The 17,435-nt window shown below is 41.1% G+C and overlaps 1 protein-coding gene across 1 annotated transcript; it reads left to right on the top strand.

The window, feature by feature from the left end:
* Positions 1–10,178: 10,178 nt before the first annotated feature.
* Positions 10,179–17,435, top strand: serpinf2a (serpin peptidase inhibitor, clade F (alpha-2 antiplasmin, pigment epithelium derived factor), member 2a; the record flags this gene model as incomplete). Its single annotated transcript, XM_084074158.1, has 8 exons — positions 10,179–10,232; positions 10,806–11,049; positions 12,518–12,661; positions 13,397–13,439; positions 13,886–14,031; positions 14,409–14,551; positions 16,672–16,876; positions 17,089–17,435. 8 exons carry the CDS (start codon positions 10,179–10,181, stop codon positions 17,433–17,435), a joined length of 1,326 nt encoding a protein of 441 aa, XP_083930284.1.

Here is a 17,435-nt window from a genome sequence, read left to right as displayed (position 1 = left end):
ACCCTCCCCCTCAGTCTACAGTGGAGTGGTTACACTTTTCCTGTCATACTTTAAATATTAACCTCTGTCCCTTGCGAGTTTATCTAAACTCTTACTAAGGTAAACATTTTTGAGGGGAAATGATATTCCACTTTAACGCAGAGACAACATCACCTTTTTATTGATTAAACTTGAATTCTCCCCATCATGTTATCTCTAAATCCACTTATTTACATTATGCAGCCAACAGGTGCCTGATGTGCACACCTCTAGGCGCATGCTCAAACTATATACAGGCCACAAATGCGAGTTCAAAGGCTTACAAAAAGGAAATGTTTGTCTACTTTAATGCAGCACAATGTTTGTCTTTTTAGCTGTTATAAAATGTTGTTTAATAGTTACTGTAGTGTTCTATATCCAGAATATTCATATACAAACACTCAGAGACAGGACTGCCGTTGATTTAGTTTCCAATAATCAAGTAACACCTGTGTGCATTTAATGACATACACTTGTGTGTTAATCACATACACCTGTGTCCAAATACAATAAGTGGCAATGGACACTACAGTTACTTTTCCTTAATTGAATTGGCATTCTTGGACTAGATTTATTAGGAGAGTTCAATAAAATAAAAACAGCAGTGTTTGGGGGGCGCCAATGATTACGGGGGGGGGGGGGGGGGTTGGGGGGTCTTGTCTGTTTGGAGGTATAGGGTAGTCCAAAAATGTAAACATCATCCACTCATGGACGGATTAGGGACCAGGCCAATGGGTCCCCAAGGGCCCAAATTTACTTAATGAACAAAATATACATATACAGTATTTACATTAAATGTATATTTATATAGGTTAATGCTCAAATGTGGGCTCCTCGGCCTACAGTCCTCATAGCCATCTGATCTGACTAACTGAGTTGAGTATGAAGTATTAATTTATTTTCGCATGCAAATAATCATGGAAATACTTTAGGTCAGGGGTCTTCAACATTTTTCAGGCCCAGGACCCCCTAGCTAAGAGAGAGAGATGAAGCAGGGACCCCCACTACATATTGTATAGAATTGTGTGGCAGATTCAACTTTTTGTTTGACGCCCCTATCATCAGTGTAGGCCTATGTAGTAAACTTGACCTTTCACTCTAGTCTGCTTTTTCCCCCTCTCTACACCAAACCGCTTCGTCGAAAAATAGCCGACCTGCAAGCTCAGCGCGAGGCGTTGTGACCTTGTAGATCAGCTATTTTTGGCACAAAGATTGGTGTTGAGAGTAAAAAAAATGTAAAGAATGGCTAATAAGTTTAGGGATAAGGGGTAAGGCGGCGCCCAAGATAGGGCCAAATATGTGATATCCAACTTGTCGTACAGAAAAAGAGAAATTCATAAATGTTCAGAAAGTTAAAAATCACACCTGTGTGAAGGTAGCGGCGCCTTTGATATATTTTGTCATAGATATGTGTTTCTACTAGAGAAACAATATTAAATCTCTGTAAATTTATTTCAAGGCTTCCAGTGGCACTAAATAGTGCCATTGGAAGCGAATCACCAAATGCATTCCAAGGTAAGTGGCAAAAACTGATCTGTCATAGCTGATAGAGTGGGTACCTAAAAAATAAACTTTGTGTGTGCGTGTGTATAAATGTGGTACCAGAAAGATATGTATGTGTTATGAAATAATCTATACAATTTATAAGCCGTACCCAGAGTGTTTATGTTCCGGACTTTTACAGTTTATATAAACCATCTAATTTTGTATTCATGATATAATATTGATGTCATGAATAGTTCCCTTGCCTGACCAATCAGAACGTTGACGGGCCTGACCAATCAGAACGTTGACGGAAAAGCCAGGTATAGAGCAGGACCATCGCCGTTAAAAATACATACAAAAAAAGAAGGGGGAAAAGCATGAGAAAATAAAAATATATACAAAAAAAAACATGAGAAAATAAAAATATATACAGAAAAAAACATGAGGAAATAAAAAATAAACCTTGACATCATAGTGATGTCATGAATAGTCCCCTTGCCTGACAAATCAGAACCTTGACGGGCCTGACCAATCAGAACCTTGACGGGCCTGACCAATCAGAACCTTGACGGGCCTGACCAATCAGAACGTTGACGGAAAAGCCAGGTATAGAGCAGGACCATCGCCGTTAAAAATACATACAAAAAAAGAAGGGGGGAAAAGCATGAGAAAATAAAAATATATACAAAAACAAACATGAGGAAATAAAAAATAAACCTTGTGTATACATGTGGTACCAGAAAGATATTTATGTTTTATGAAATAATGTATACAATTTATAAGCCGTACCCAGAGTCTTTATATTGACCTTAGTGTTATTAGCAAAGCATCGTGGTCTTTTGCTGTGTAGTATGAACTGTACAGAGATGGATGTGCAGTGACTTGTCCGTTGTTTCGGAGGTACGCGTGGTCTATGTGTCCTCCCTCAAAGTGGGTTGCTTCTTGTATGAGTTGAGTGAAGCCTAGTTTCTGAAGAGATTCTGATACGTGGTTGTTGGGGTTTTCACCAAGGCATATGTTGAGATCACCGCATATCAGAGTTGTTTTGATTGGGTCGATTAACTGTGTCAAATTCTGGATCGAGGATGTATGTCCTTTGCTTTTGTAGACACTGATTATTATGTCTATGTCTGGCTAATCCCTTGCCATGTCCAATACTGTTTAGATGGAGTGAAAACCCATCAATCTGCAGAGATGGGACATAGTTGTTGTGTGTGAGCCATGTTTCACTGAGGCATATAATGACATCATAGTGATGTCATGAATAGTAACATAGTGATGTCATGAATAGTGACCAATCAGAACGTTGACGGACCTGACCAATCAGAACCTTGGCGAGCCTGACCAATCAGAACGTTGACGGACCTGACCAATCAGAACCTTGGCGAGCCTGACCAATCAGAACGTTGACGGACCTGACCAATCAGAACCTTGGCGAGCCTGACCAATCAGAACGTTGACGGACCTGACCAATCAGAACCTTGGCGAGCCTGACCAATCAGAACGTTGACGCAAAAGCCAGGTATAGAGGGCTAATATCCGCTCTATACCTAAAGGTATAGAGCGGCTAGCGCCGCTAAAAATAGTTAAATAGCCACATGACTTGACAGCTTGACAGCTAGGTCAACCGATGGGACTCGCTTGGGATCCCATTGCCAGGATGGACAGCCACATCGTGGACGGTGCCACACACGTGGAAAAACGCTCGGAGTGCCATTTTCTGGTTTTGGGCGGTGTAGCCGCTCCTATAAGTGGGTTTGGGACCGTCGTGAATAGACAGTCGTGAAAATTTGCTGACTCTATTCAACCCTTTGCTCAGTACTGTGATTGGCTAGCGAGACGCATGATGAAACTAATAACCTATAAATATCACCACGCACTTCAAAAAAAATACTTTTTTTGAAAGTGAGCTTCCATCACTGTGATGACCACTGTTGTTGCTAAATAACACCGCTCACTTCACACTGGGTGTGATTTTTATGTTTTATTTTAGTTTTAGTGATTGCACTTGTCTATTGTCACTTGTCTAAGTATTATAATTAAAGACAATACTTAAATATGAATTTTAAAAGTGAATGCAGTAACGTCAATCATGTTAAAGGCTAATTGAACAGATTTTCAAGGCATAACAATGTGATGCGTTGGAGTACAAATTCAATTTCCAAATCCTAGAGACCTACTGTAGACAGAAAATGCCTGTTCACAAATATTGCAAGCAGCTAAATGTGGAGTGCACGGTTCAATACAGTGGCAGTATCATGAAATAAGTCTAAACATTTCTCTGCCCTAGGAATAATAATGTGTCATCACCAGAGCCAGTGGTCAAACGTTTATGAACAGGACTGGTTTGAAATTGCATGGTATGAAGAAAGCCATTCAGTGACTTTGTTGAATTTCTTTAACCACATGAACCCATAGCACCCCTAGTCAGGGGCAAACATTTGCCAAAAATAGCAGATCTACAAACTCACAACGTATCACTTTGTGATGCGTTGTGAGCATGTAAATAGTCTATTTTTGGTGAAGAGAACCCTGGGGGACCCCGGTCAACGAAGTATGTACGGTTTAAGTGATTAAACTCCCAGTCGTACAGGGACCCGCTGTTTGATGTATTGGCACCATAATCTAATCATTTTGTAAGAGAAATGGCACATTGGGAAGCAATGGCAGACAGTAAGCTTTAATTTGAGGTTACCATCATAATCATACCATCTTTCACTGCTACGTTGCACTCTGTGTGAGGTCCTCTTGTGCTTTGAGTCAACACATACTGTGAAAGTCTGTCTTCTTCATACAGCATACGTCTCTGCAAGACAAATGTCTGTACCTTTACCATACCATTACCTGTTATTCAAAGTTACCAACTAATTTGGGACAGCAACCCAGTCTCCAGACCTAAACGTCCATGTTTAACGTTTCTGCTGCAAACAAGCCAAACATTAGTACTGTATTAAGTAAGTATTGGCATCAAAATATACTTAAAGTACCAAAAGTAAAAGTACTAAAATGTTTGAAAATAGATTTTTTAAATAGCCTATGTATAAAATAGGGCTGAAGTGGTCAATGTATGTTTTATAATATAATAATGTAACTAGTAACCAAAGTTATCAAATAATTGTAGTGGAGTAAAAGTTTAAGTAATGAAAATTGGAAATACTCCAGTAAAGTAAAAGTACCTCAGAATTTTACCTAACTACAGTACTTGAGTAAATGTACTTCGTTACTTTACACCAATGTTGACTTTGTGGTATTCTCTGGGTAATGTTTTATCATGTCACAACTCTGACCAGGGCATTCAGTCCCCTGAACTTACTATTTTCATCTTTTCTCAAACAAACCTCACTCTTTCACACTCTCCTCTCTCCTGCACACACCTCCCTCTCTCTACATCTTGAATAGTTCTATGACTTCTCTTTCTTTATCCGTTCCGTTTGATTCCCTCTATACATGCTCTGTGTGCAACAGCCTTACAGGCTTCACAAGCAGCTGACTGTGTGGAGTTCAAGGGTCAGTCATTATATAGAGTCATTATACTCTGTTGGTATTCCTGTGCTTTTGAAACGTCTGAGACAAGTTCAAGAAATGAAATAAGAGCGATGAGAGCAGGGGTGAGAGGTATTCCAAACGAGGGCATATTAGAGCAGGTAGAAGAGAAAGAAAGGAGGAGAAGGAGAATGTTCACCATCTTGGACTCTCTCCTCTGTTCCCCTTCTGACCACCTCTTCCGTTTTCTCCTGTCCTGCATGTTTAGACAGGACCTCAGAGTCTAAAATCCAACCTGCTAAGCCTGACAAAGACCCTCTGTCATGGAGAGAGGGGGAGAGAGAGTGAGAGTGAGAGGGAGAGGTGAGGTGAGGGAGGGCGGAGAACAAAGGGAGGGAGGGAGGAAGAAGGAAGGATGGAGTTTCCTCAGAACAACAGTAGGTGCTGAGATGATTGTCAGTGCTGAGAATTGTGAGACACATGTTACATCACACCCGCACACACACACACACACACACACACACACACACACACACACACACACACACACACACACACATATGCACACGCGCATGTGCGCGCACGCACGCACGCATGCACGCGCACACACACACACACACACACACACACACTCACTCACTCACTCACTCACTCACTCACTCACTCACTCACTCACTCACTCACTCACTCACTCACTCACTCACTCACTCACTCACTCACTCACTCGCGCACACGCACACATGCGCGCACGTGTAGACACGTGCATTTATAATGAACACAGATATTTTGATCTTGATCATTTGAAGTTGATCATTATTACATCACAATATAATGTACTGTGCATAATGATTACTATGTATTATGGATATGAATGTTAAGTAATTAATATTTTCTCATTAAATTAGGCATAATTTATGCATCGGACTGATGTTATTTTGTGAATCTATCCTATGCTGCCACCCTGTGGTCATTGATTGACTTGCATACATGCAGTGGGCAAACCCAGGCTGGCCTTGACCTAGTTAGGCTGTTGTTTTACTCTGGTCTAAAGACTAGCCCCAGGCTGCCCCAGCAAATCCAAACTATTAATAAACAGCTTATAGAATGTGCAGAAATGTAGGCTAATATCTTTGTATGAACAGATGAAGTGGTGCTGGTTAGAAAGACTGAACTTGAACCCTTATTTGAACCCCTAGCACTGAACCTCGAATGGAACCCCTGATGCCTAATTTATGCTCCGTCAAAAATAGCAAAAAAATAGCAGACCTGCAAGCAGCTTGTAGATCTGCTATTTTCGATACTAAAACGGTCTTGAGCATTGAACTCCTAGTTGAACCCCAAACATTGAACTCCTAGTTGACTTGAACCCCTATCATTGAATTCCTAGTTGAACTCCTCACATTGAACTCCTAGTCCAACCTCTGTCATTGAACTCATAGTTGAACATTTTCAGGTCAGGATACCAATTTCATCCAATCAGAAAAGCGAAATTGGAAGTGATGAAAATAAACAAAGAAACGAGCAGACAAAAGTGGAAATTGGAGCTGATTAATGGAGTCTCTCTCCAAATTGGATGAAATTGGTGACCCATAAGAACATTTATTTTCTATTTACTAAAGAGCTGGAGAGATGGCGAGACTCCTGTTACTGAACACACACTATAGAAATTACTACAATCGGAATATAACAAAAAAAAAGTATTTTAAGCAAAAAATATCTCTTACAGAACCTTGAACTCTCTTATACTGAACCCCTACTTAACTCTCTAATACAGAACCCCTACTTAACTCCATAATACTTAACCCTTAGTTACTTCACTCCATAATACTTAACCCTTATTTAACTCTCTAATACAGAACCCCTACTTCACTCCATAATACTTAACCCTTATTTAACTCTCTAATACAAAACCCCCTTCTTAACCCCATAATACCAGTGCTGTGTTCATGTTTTTTTTGGAGGATATGCGATACGATACGATGCGCGTAGTCGCATGGCTCTCTCGTTTTCAATGGATGAAATGGTTATTAGACTGTATACGCTTTTTCCCAAAATAATCTGGACTGTATACGGCGTATACAGCGTATAACGGTAGAAGACACCACTGCATAATACTAGCCTACTACAGTAGCCTTAATTAACTCCCTAAAACTGAACAGGTCCCCCTGGTGAAATGCACAAATGTATGTACAATATTGGACAAAGAACAAACTCCTGATTAAAGTGAGAAATACAGTGAACAATGTTCGCTGAAAAAGCTAATTCTAGACATTTCACCACTTTTGATAAATTGTACAATGCGTAAAATGTGTGTGTGTATCTGTGTGAATGTGTATGAGTGCACATGAGTGTGCATGCATGCGTGCGTGTGCCAAGGCTATGTGTGTACTGCGTAGGTGTACTGCTGGAACCATGCAGTCTGGGAAAAATACACCCCCACATTCTCTATGTTGACTGTCTTTGAAGTCATTATGGAGTTTTCCATGGATCAAATACTTCTGAATCTCTCTCTCTCTCTCTCTCTCTCTCTCTCTCTCTGTCTCTCTCTCTCGTGTGTGTGTGTGTGTGTGTGTGTGTGTGTGTGTGTGTGTGTGTGTGTGTGTGTGTGTGTGTGTGTGTGTGTGTGTGTGTGTGTGTGTGTGTGTGTGTGTGTGTCTGTGCGTGCGTGCGCGCACACACACTTTTTACTTTTGAAAGTTGAGGGACCCTTTAAATCAAAGTGCTCTACTCGCAATATATCTATATATCTATCTATATAACAAGCAAATATCACTCTTTCTTTCAGTCTCTGAGATCAGAACATCCACAATCTGCTCAAACCCTACTGCTGACAAGGGCCGTAAAATATTATATGATGAATGTAATATTATATTTATTAAAACCATGAATAATTTAATGAATATTATTAGAGCCCAGTGTTCTAGGCTTCTGTGGTCACTCAGGCATCTCAGGTCAACTTCTTCAAATCAAAAGCTTATGACAGCTGAATCACCAGCGACCTCTGGGCACCATGGGTCTTTATATTTACATTTAGTTGTGAGTAACAACTGCTGTGTGTCAATCCAGAATTAAATATTAACTGGCCAACGAGCGGGATGTGAGTTTTGAGTACAGAACACTAGTATACAGATCGACGAGCGTCGACTGTTTCTCCCTCTCTTTCTACCTCTCTCTGTCAAGGTTTATGCTCTCCTCTTGTTGTCCTCCACTCCGTTAGATATCGGCCAGGTGAGTTTGGACAGTTTTTTGTTTTCTCAAAGACATTATTTGACTGTTTTCTGTGCTAGAGGTTGAATTAGAGAGGAAAGGCTCACATCATGCATGAGCATTCTAGCTGCTGCTGTCCATCTGCAATTCTGCACAATTCTGTCAGTAATCGTGGTACAGTAGGTTGTATCATGGTCGCAACTGAAATTGGATCTAAATAGAGGACCTGTAAACACGCATCTGCAGACTCTAGCTGTTGCTGCAGAGATGAACTGTACATAGACTAGATTGACCATAGGTTATTGTTTGCTGTTTGTGTTTGAGAAATCTGGCTCTGCCAAACAACAATCTGAACTGAAGCAGTGAAACCATAACCTTTGTTCCTCTGGCAAACACTTCCTAGAATAACAGCGGTTATGGAAGGGAACACACTGCGAACTACCTGCTGAATAGTATGACATGTAGTTGTTGGTGTTTCTATCCATTATGAATCCAAATCCAATTAGGCTCATCAAATATGTGTACAAAACCTGTGCATTGTGGATGTGCAGCACGAGCTGAACATATTTGTTAAGAGTCAGGATAACTCAAATCAGGATAACTCCCAGAATCCCAAACCTAATGACAATAAGGCCACTGTAACCACATCTACTTTAGTCCCTAATGCATATCATTATAGTGGTGTGTTTCCGGTTTGTTTTTCTGAGGATTTATTGGTGTTAAAACATCTTACTCCTGCATAATCTTTCTTTCTCTCCTTTCTATTTTTACTATTTTCTCTTCTCCTTCCCACGTTCTCTCTTTGTCGACTGCACAAAGGCACAAAGGTTTCTAATACAGTAACAATTGAATATTTTTCATAGACTAATTACCGTACTGTAAATACTAATGAGTGTCATGCATGACACATGCTCAGAGCAAGTTCAGTCCGAGGCTATGATAGAAGAAGGTAGTGTCAGTCCATGGGCCAGTCAGGCGCCATTGACACGCATGGGAGGCAAAACTGGATCCGGAAGTTTGGTGAAATAAATTGGAGTCAATGAGAGCCGGCTGGACCAGCTTGTTAACAAACACTATTTCTGAATGAGTGTGACCTTTGTCAGTTAATCGTTTCATGAATATAAAAGAAGACCTATCACAGGTTGTTTTCTAATCACTTGTTTTTCGATGTGCACACTGTATCATTTTATTGAGGCATTTATTTGAGATTGGTTGTTAGTGACCGACAGTGTCGCGATACTTTGGCATGTTCAGAAAAGTACTCTTTAGATACCTCAATAAAATTATACAGTGTGTACACATTGAAAAGCAACACAGCAGAAAACAATGTGTGATATGTCTTCTTTTATTTCCCTGGGCCAAGTATTTTACAAAGGTTGCAGTCGTTCAGAAATAGTGTTCGTTCATAAGCTGGTCCACCTGGCTCTCGTTAACTCCAATGTATTCCACCGAACTCTCGGCTGCAGTTTGCCTCCCAGTGTCCCAGTAGGACGAATCTGCCGGCTGGAATTGCTGGAATTGCTGACGTAGATGACCGTACCTTCTTTTTAATTACCTTGGTTCAGTCAGGAAACTCTGTGCAGTTGCTGGCGGCCGACCATTGGTCGGTCACAGCTCCAGGCTTGTTAACTGAACCAATCACATTCTCACTTCAATCTCCGGCAGCCCTATTTAAACATGGAAATTCACTTCTTGTTCCTGCTTGCTGCTGCCTAATGCTTTACTTCCTCACTTGCTACACTCTGCTGCTTATGCTTGTCATTTATTTTGTGTCTTTTGCTGCTACTCACGCTCCTCCACCCCAGCTACCACCTGATGATAGAACCTTTAATAGGGTAGGGGTGATGTAGCGTGCTTCCTCAGAGTACCTAAAGCATGACAAACCAAAATAAATGTATTGCTCATATTATTTTTGAAACATATTTTAATGGGTTGTTGTCCTGACTGAACTTAATGTTTGTGTGTTTCAGGCTGGTTGCTTTGACATGAAGCTGTGTGTGCCTCTGCTCCTGTTGTGTTTATGCCGGCTGGGGATAACTGTAAGGACACTACTCTCCCCATGATAATATCAACCAGCCTACACTTATCACATCACCATGTGCTACACCAGGTCTAGCTACACTACCACACCATTCCACACAGCTATGTGTTTGGTGGCTACTACTACTAGATTTCAAGTATATTAATCTATCAATAGTATATCATTCGTTCATCCATCCACCCATCTATCCATGCATCCTTCCATCCATGATAATTTGGTCCGCAATCCTTTGCGGACCAGTGTCACTGTATATTTGCATATATAGTGAAATATGTTCTCTGCATTTAACCCATCCTACGTATCAGGAGCAGTGGGTGCTACGGGGGGCAGCACCCAGGAAGCCGTTAGAGGTTAAAGGAATAGTTCACCCAAAAAAGTACTTATTTTCTATCAATTACACACCCCATGAAGCCTTGAATTCATGGAGATGTTACTTCTTTTCAGAGACAGAGACTCTTGCTCAGAGACACTTCTACACACAGCCAGGACGCGAAACTTCCACCCATACATACATCCGTCCATCCATGTATCCTGCATAATCTCTCTTCTCTCTCTGCATTTTTCTACCCAGGATGATGACCCCCCTAACGCTACAAGTGCTGAGCTGGAGGAGGAGGAGGAGGAGGAGGTGAAAGAGGAAGAGCAGGGGTGTGGAGGAGATCAGGTGTTCGGCACCCGGGCACGCCAGGCAGTAGGGGGCGCCATCGAGCGTTTGGGTCTGGAGCTGTTGAAGAAGCTGCCAGTCGGACCGCAGCAACCTAACATCATTATATCCCCTCTGAGCGTGGCCTTCGCTCTGGCACAGCTCGCCCTAGGTCTGTGTATTGTTGCTTGGGAGTGGGCAGGCTTGTGTGTGTGTGTGTGTGTGTGTGTGTGTGTGTGTGTGTGTGTGTGTGTGTTCAGGTTTTGTACACAACACGACAGAACAAAATTGTCTGATGCCAATCATTTACTATTGTATGCAGTAGTGGAAAAGGTACTGAAATGTTTTACTTAAGAAAAAGTATCAATACTGCAATGTAGAAATACTCTGTTACAAGTAAAAAGTCCAGAATTCAAAATGTACTTGAGTAAAAGTACAAAAGCATTGGTATCAAAATGTACTTAAAGTACCAAAAGTAGAAGTACTCAGTACGCAGAAAATTCTGAGCAGTACAAGTGAAGATGTTTTGGGGAAGTAAGGACATTTTAGTTAAGGGATATAGGTTCCGAATCTGCTTGTTAAAGTGATGTTGAACTTTAGTAGAATCTTGAATTATACAGCTACCTGGCCAAGTCAAACTGTCCAAATATTTGTATTCTATTTACTTTTCTCGTCTTCTGTTGACAGCACTCTGCCAGCTGTGTTATACCAATATTGGTGACATTGACATACAGTTCTGCTGTGCTAGTGTACTAGACCAGGGGTCTTCAACGTTTTCAGGCCAAGGACCCCCTAGCTGGGAGAGAGATGAAGCAGGGACCCCCTCTATATCGTATAAAATTGTGTTTCAGATTCAACATTTTTTGTTTTACGTGGTCTGCTCTTTTTTCCCTCTACACCTATACCTCTTTGCCAAAAATATCTGATCTACAAGCTCACACAAGCTGCTTGTAGATCTGCTATTTTTGGCTAAAGTTCTCCTCAGAAAAGGGATGCTAGGGTTCAAGTTTAAGGTAAAATTAAAAATCCTGTCACACAAAGATTTGGCGGACCCCCTGTAGTAACTCTGAGGACCCCCTAGGGGTCCCGGACCCCCTGTTGAAGACCCCTGTACTAGACAACTTCCATCAAGGGTATTTTAACATTACAGCCATTTCACTTTGCCCAAATTATGTTCGGGGAAAAAAGAGACCTGTTTCACCATACAGTAAGAGTAAATGGAATCCCTACTACGTCTCGTTCACAGAGGACAGAAGCAACGGATAATGTTGATTGCCTATATTTAGAACTTATATAATGCTCAAAGTTCAACAACATCACTTTAAACCACTTTAACCCTGGTGACCTATCCTGGGGGCGAACATTCAGCGAAAATAGCCGATCTACAAGCTGACTGACAGCATGTCATGTTGCAACGCGTTGTGAATCTGCTATTTTCGCCAAAGATATTTAGTGTGGTGTAGGACGAAAACATGAGGGGGCCTAGTATAGAGAAATGTGGGACTCCGGTCACATATAAGTACATAGGATTCAAGTGGTTAAATCAAACAACTTTAAGTGTCATCATGGGCCTATTTCAATTAAACGCCTGTGATGGAGGTGCACACATGACGATCCATAGTCTGTGAATTCTCCTTCAGGTGCTCAAAATGCAACAGAGAAACTGCTGCTGCAGTCTCTTCATGCCCACAACCTACCTTGTTACCATCACATCCTGGGGGGCCTGCAACGTCATCTCAGTAACACCACACTAGAAGTGGCTACACGGATGTACCTGCAACCAGGTGTGTGGGTGTGTGTGTTTGTACTATATGTCTGCTTAAAGGACAACTTTAGTTTTTTACAACCAAGGTTTATGTTTTAGATTGTAATTAAAGTAAATCAAACATGAGTGTTAACATTTTTAAATGTACTGCTTTCTATAGTTTTAGCAATTTTTGCGATCTTTTTTTACAGTGGGCGGGGGCATTCTGTCCGGTGGCTAAATATGTATTTTTTTTACACAATAACCCGGTGTTTTCTTTATTATTATTTACAGTAGCTCTTCTAACCCCCAATAACTCACATCTGGCCATCAAAGACCACAGGACCTTTTTTTATTGTGTAAAAAAGGCATATTTAGCCACCGGACAGAATGCCCCCGCCCACTGTAAAAAATATCGCAAAAATTGCCAAAACTGTAGAAAGCAGTACATGAAAAAAAAAATAACACTCATCTTTTATTTACTTTAATTACAAGCTAAAATATAAACCTTGGTTGTAAAAAACTAAAGTTGTCCTTTAACAAATGTGTGTGTGTGTGTGTGTGTGTGTTTTCACCCTCTTGCAAGGACGGTAGAATAAAAAAACTTTTTAAAGCAGTAGTGAAAACGAAAACAAATAGAAATGATGTATACAATAACAATAGAAACAGATACCAAACATAATTAGATATTCTGTGCATACTCCCTCTTCGTACAATCTTTGCACATTTATCTATGTTACTCACCCCTTCCTCTCTATCCCTCTCCTCCTCCCAGGGTTTAATGTGAAGCTCTCCTTTATCGAAGACTCGCTTGCCAGGTACTGACAAAAACTAAAGGAAAATTAAACAGTGTATTTTATTAAATCAAACAGAATGAAAGCTATGAATTCTCTAATATGTTGATTTTGCGTGTTAGCAATAAATTCATACATATTAATTTTATTATCCAAATTTGGATTCATACATCATAGATACGTCATAGACCAGTCATTCTCAACTGGCCACGGAGGAGCTGCCCAAATAGTGTAAACTATTGATTCAAAATATATTGATAGATTTTGTGATTCTTTATAGATTTCACTTCCTTGTTTTGCACTGGTTACAGGCAGAAGCACATTTAATGTGCCAGTAACCTCTGAATCTTTCAAATAGCCATGCATGCCATTATGTTTATGACATTGAAATTTGTAATTTCATTCAACTCACTCAACCATTTTTTGTTGGTTTGAGGTTGTGAGAGGATATTTGTTTTGGTTTCCTTCAGGTACAGATCAGAGCCCGCCCCCCTTACCTCTGTAGAGGAAGTCAACCAATGGGTGGAGAATGCCACCAAGGGCCACATTGCCAACTTCATGCCAAACCTTCCCCATGATGTAGTCCTCATGCTCATCAATGCAGTATACTTCAAAGGTATTCCATAGAGTCTAGTCTGTCTAACAGGGCTGTCCACTTTCCCACTAATTATTCATAAATATTTAAAACATAATAATAATTATTATAATAACACAAATAATATATAATAATAATATATCTCTGCTGTCCGGCAGCAACCAGCTAACTAGAGTTAGGAGGTTTTGTTCATCAAATTGGTTCACTATTTTTTTAATCAACACACAGACGTAAAGGGTGTTCAAAAGCACTGATATACGGAAAAAGATGCAAAAGCGGAAAAAATTAGTTTCTGCCGGACAGCAACGAATAGGAATGGACAGTGGCAATTCCACTGTCCATTCCTCTGTTTTGTCTGTTTGTAATGACTCCCCTGTGTCTCCCACTGTTGTTGACAGGTGAATGGGAGTCCCGTTTTGACCCGCAGGCCACCTCCAAAGGAGTGTTCTATTTGGACAACCAGAAGTCTGTGTCTGTAGACATGATGAAGTCAGCCCAGTACCCTCTACGGTTACTGCACGACGCACAACTAGAGGCTCAGGTACAGTAGATGCATTTTGATCCCAAATGGTGTGCGCATCATCATCATTCACGTTACACCGATATTGGTGACCTATGAAATAGTTTTTGTGCTTCAAAACATCCGTCCAAAGGTGTTTTAGATGATTACAGCCATTTCACTTTCCCAACATTACATACAAGGACAATTATGTTTTATATTGGCAGAATCTGTTTTGCTTTGATTCAATGTATTATGTATTATTATTATTATTATGTATTATTATGAGTTTGCATGTATAAAAGAGAGGGTGAATTATCTTTTTGTACAAGCTGACCATGAATTTCAGTTATTTTTTAAATAATAAAAGTATAGAAGACAACTAAGGGGTACTCTGCGGAGCACAGGTCTCTGCCAGAACAGGTGGCCTGTGCAGGGCTGTGTAATGTCACTTTTCCACAGCATAGTATCTATAGAATCGGCCCCCTCCTACTTTCTTTGCTGAAGCACTAGGCCAAAGTATCTGGTAAGAGGCAGAATGTGACATGGCACGGATAATGTGAGGCATTGCATCAACCCAAAAAGCATGTTGTTGGATGCATGTGCTTGTTTGTATAAACATTGCATGGATAAAATGACTGTTATTGCAGTATGGCAGATAATGGCACTGAGCTGTACTGTGTGTGTAGGTGTTGATTATGTTTAGATGAGGTGTTGTAATATTTGAGTGTTAAGCTGTCTGCATTAGATGGCAGAACATTATATTATTACTTACTCATACTGTTCTTACCCGCATGATCAAGTACTAATAGCACTTACACTGTCTGATACAGTACATAGGTGGCAGGCTAAGGATTGGAAAGGCTAATATATACAGTATGTCGGCACACTGGTAGTTGCAAAAAGCTCCAGAATGTATTGCTCGTCAACGTTTCGGCCTGAACAGGCCGAAACGTTGACGAGCAATACATTCTGGAGCTTTTTGCAACTACCAGTGTGCAGACTTTATTCTTTTTCATTATACTTTGTTTGTCTAAGCACCTGGACCAACGGATGTGCGTGCACTACCTTTTTCATAATATACAGTATGTGTCATGATGGTGTGTGTGTGTGTGTGTAAGGGGTGAACGTGAGTGTTACTTGTAATGTGTTGATGATATTTCAGGAGCACTTTCTTAAGGTTAACCTTGCTAAAATCTCACACCACAAATCCCTTGTAGGTGCCACGTGTACTGAATCAAGTCATTGTGACCCTGACTCTTTATATACAGGACTATAATCACACCTGTACCTAATCAAAGCAGCTGTTCTAAATAGATCGCTTGATTACAGTAGAAAAGCATGCAGTTACATCATGCACAGTTCTACTATCAAAATAATAATAATAATCTTTATTTCAGACCTGTGGGTCCATGTAAAATAGTTTACCAAACACTGGAAAATACAAATCTACCATAAAACCTTATTATTTCAAAACAAAATTACACATAAATAATTCTCACAATTCACAGGTTTTCAGATACATGCTCCCACACCCCTCTCCCGAAGTTTTATTGGAGAGAGCCTTTGCCGAACACAGAATGGGATCGCCTCAAGACAGTTGTTGCTGGTTTCGTGGTGTAATTGTAATACGCACCCATAGTTCGCATATTGTGTCTTGTTGTGCCGGGACTGTCATACGGCAGTAGAATGGGGGGGCAGAGAGGGCTTGAACCAGAAGTCCACCCTGCATCCCTCTTCTGCAGCATCGCAGAAGTGTGTGTTGTTGAGATAAGATGACACCTTTATTGATCCCACTAGGGAAATTCAGTCTGCAAAGGAAGCACATTAGATACAGTTACAGGGAAAGAAAAGTACTATACTGTAGATACAGATATCTGAAAACGAACACCATCCATAATTAACAAAATATACAATACACACCCTCAACAGTGCATGCATAATGCAGGACAAAAAATAATACGCGTACACACAGTAACCATGTCAGATAGTGTCCTTTATACTGTAATGAACTGTTATACTTCCGAGCTAATTAGTTTATTGAACGAGCCGAGTGGCCATCGTGTGTATCATTACGCAACTTCAACGGCACAAAAGACGGTGAGCCAGTGATGAGAGCGATCTCTATTATTAGTTATGTTTTTGTCTTTTCTTCTGTCCAGGTTGCATGTTTCCCTTTCAAAGGCAACACCAGTTTCCTGGTTGTCATGCCTCTGCCAGGACGAGGAAATGTTTCATCTGTGCTTCCCAAGCTGAACATCTCTGAAGTGTACAGACGCCTGCCTCAGGAGAGAGCCATGCACGTCAACCTGCCCAAGTTTAAACTGCAGTACCGCCAGGAGCTACAGGAAGCACTCACTAGCATGGGTAAGAAAACATGCTTCACTAACATGATGAGGGGACAGGGTCCTTGAAATTAAAAAGTTTGAGAAGCACTGTTTTAGAAGGACTATCCAGACTCCAGAGTAATACAGAGGTGAAAAATACATGTCAAGACAACTCTCCTGTCTTCCTTCTCTCTTCACTCTCCTATCTCATGTCCCTCTCTTCCTCTTTGTTATTTTCCCCTCTCCTCTCAGGCTTGGGATCTCTGTTTTCTGGACCCGACCTCTCTGGGATCTCAGACTTTCCCCTGAGGGTGTCGGGCGTCCGTCACGCCAGCGAAATGGAGCTGAGCGAGGAAGGGGTTGAGGCATCCGCGGTCACTGCGGTCACCACCTCACGCTCCATTTCCCGCTTCTCCCTCAACTCTCCTTTCCTCTTTGCGGTCGTTGACGAGGCCTCCATGACCCCCCTCTTCCTGGGCATGGTCACAAACCCCGCCCCAGACGATGCCCCGATGCCCCAAGACGATCCCCGTGCCAACCGCACCCAGAGCGACGAACCCGCTCAAGATAACACAATTGGAACAGACGTGAAAAACTAA

Source organism: Gymnoscopelus microlampas (genome assembly GCF_963454915.1).
Source record: "Gymnoscopelus microlampas genome assembly, chromosome: 12".
NCBI classification, from domain to species: domain Eukaryota; kingdom Metazoa; phylum Chordata; class Actinopteri; order Myctophiformes; family Myctophidae; genus Gymnoscopelus; species Gymnoscopelus microlampas.
This window is presented reverse-complemented; position numbering and strand designations above follow the sequence as displayed.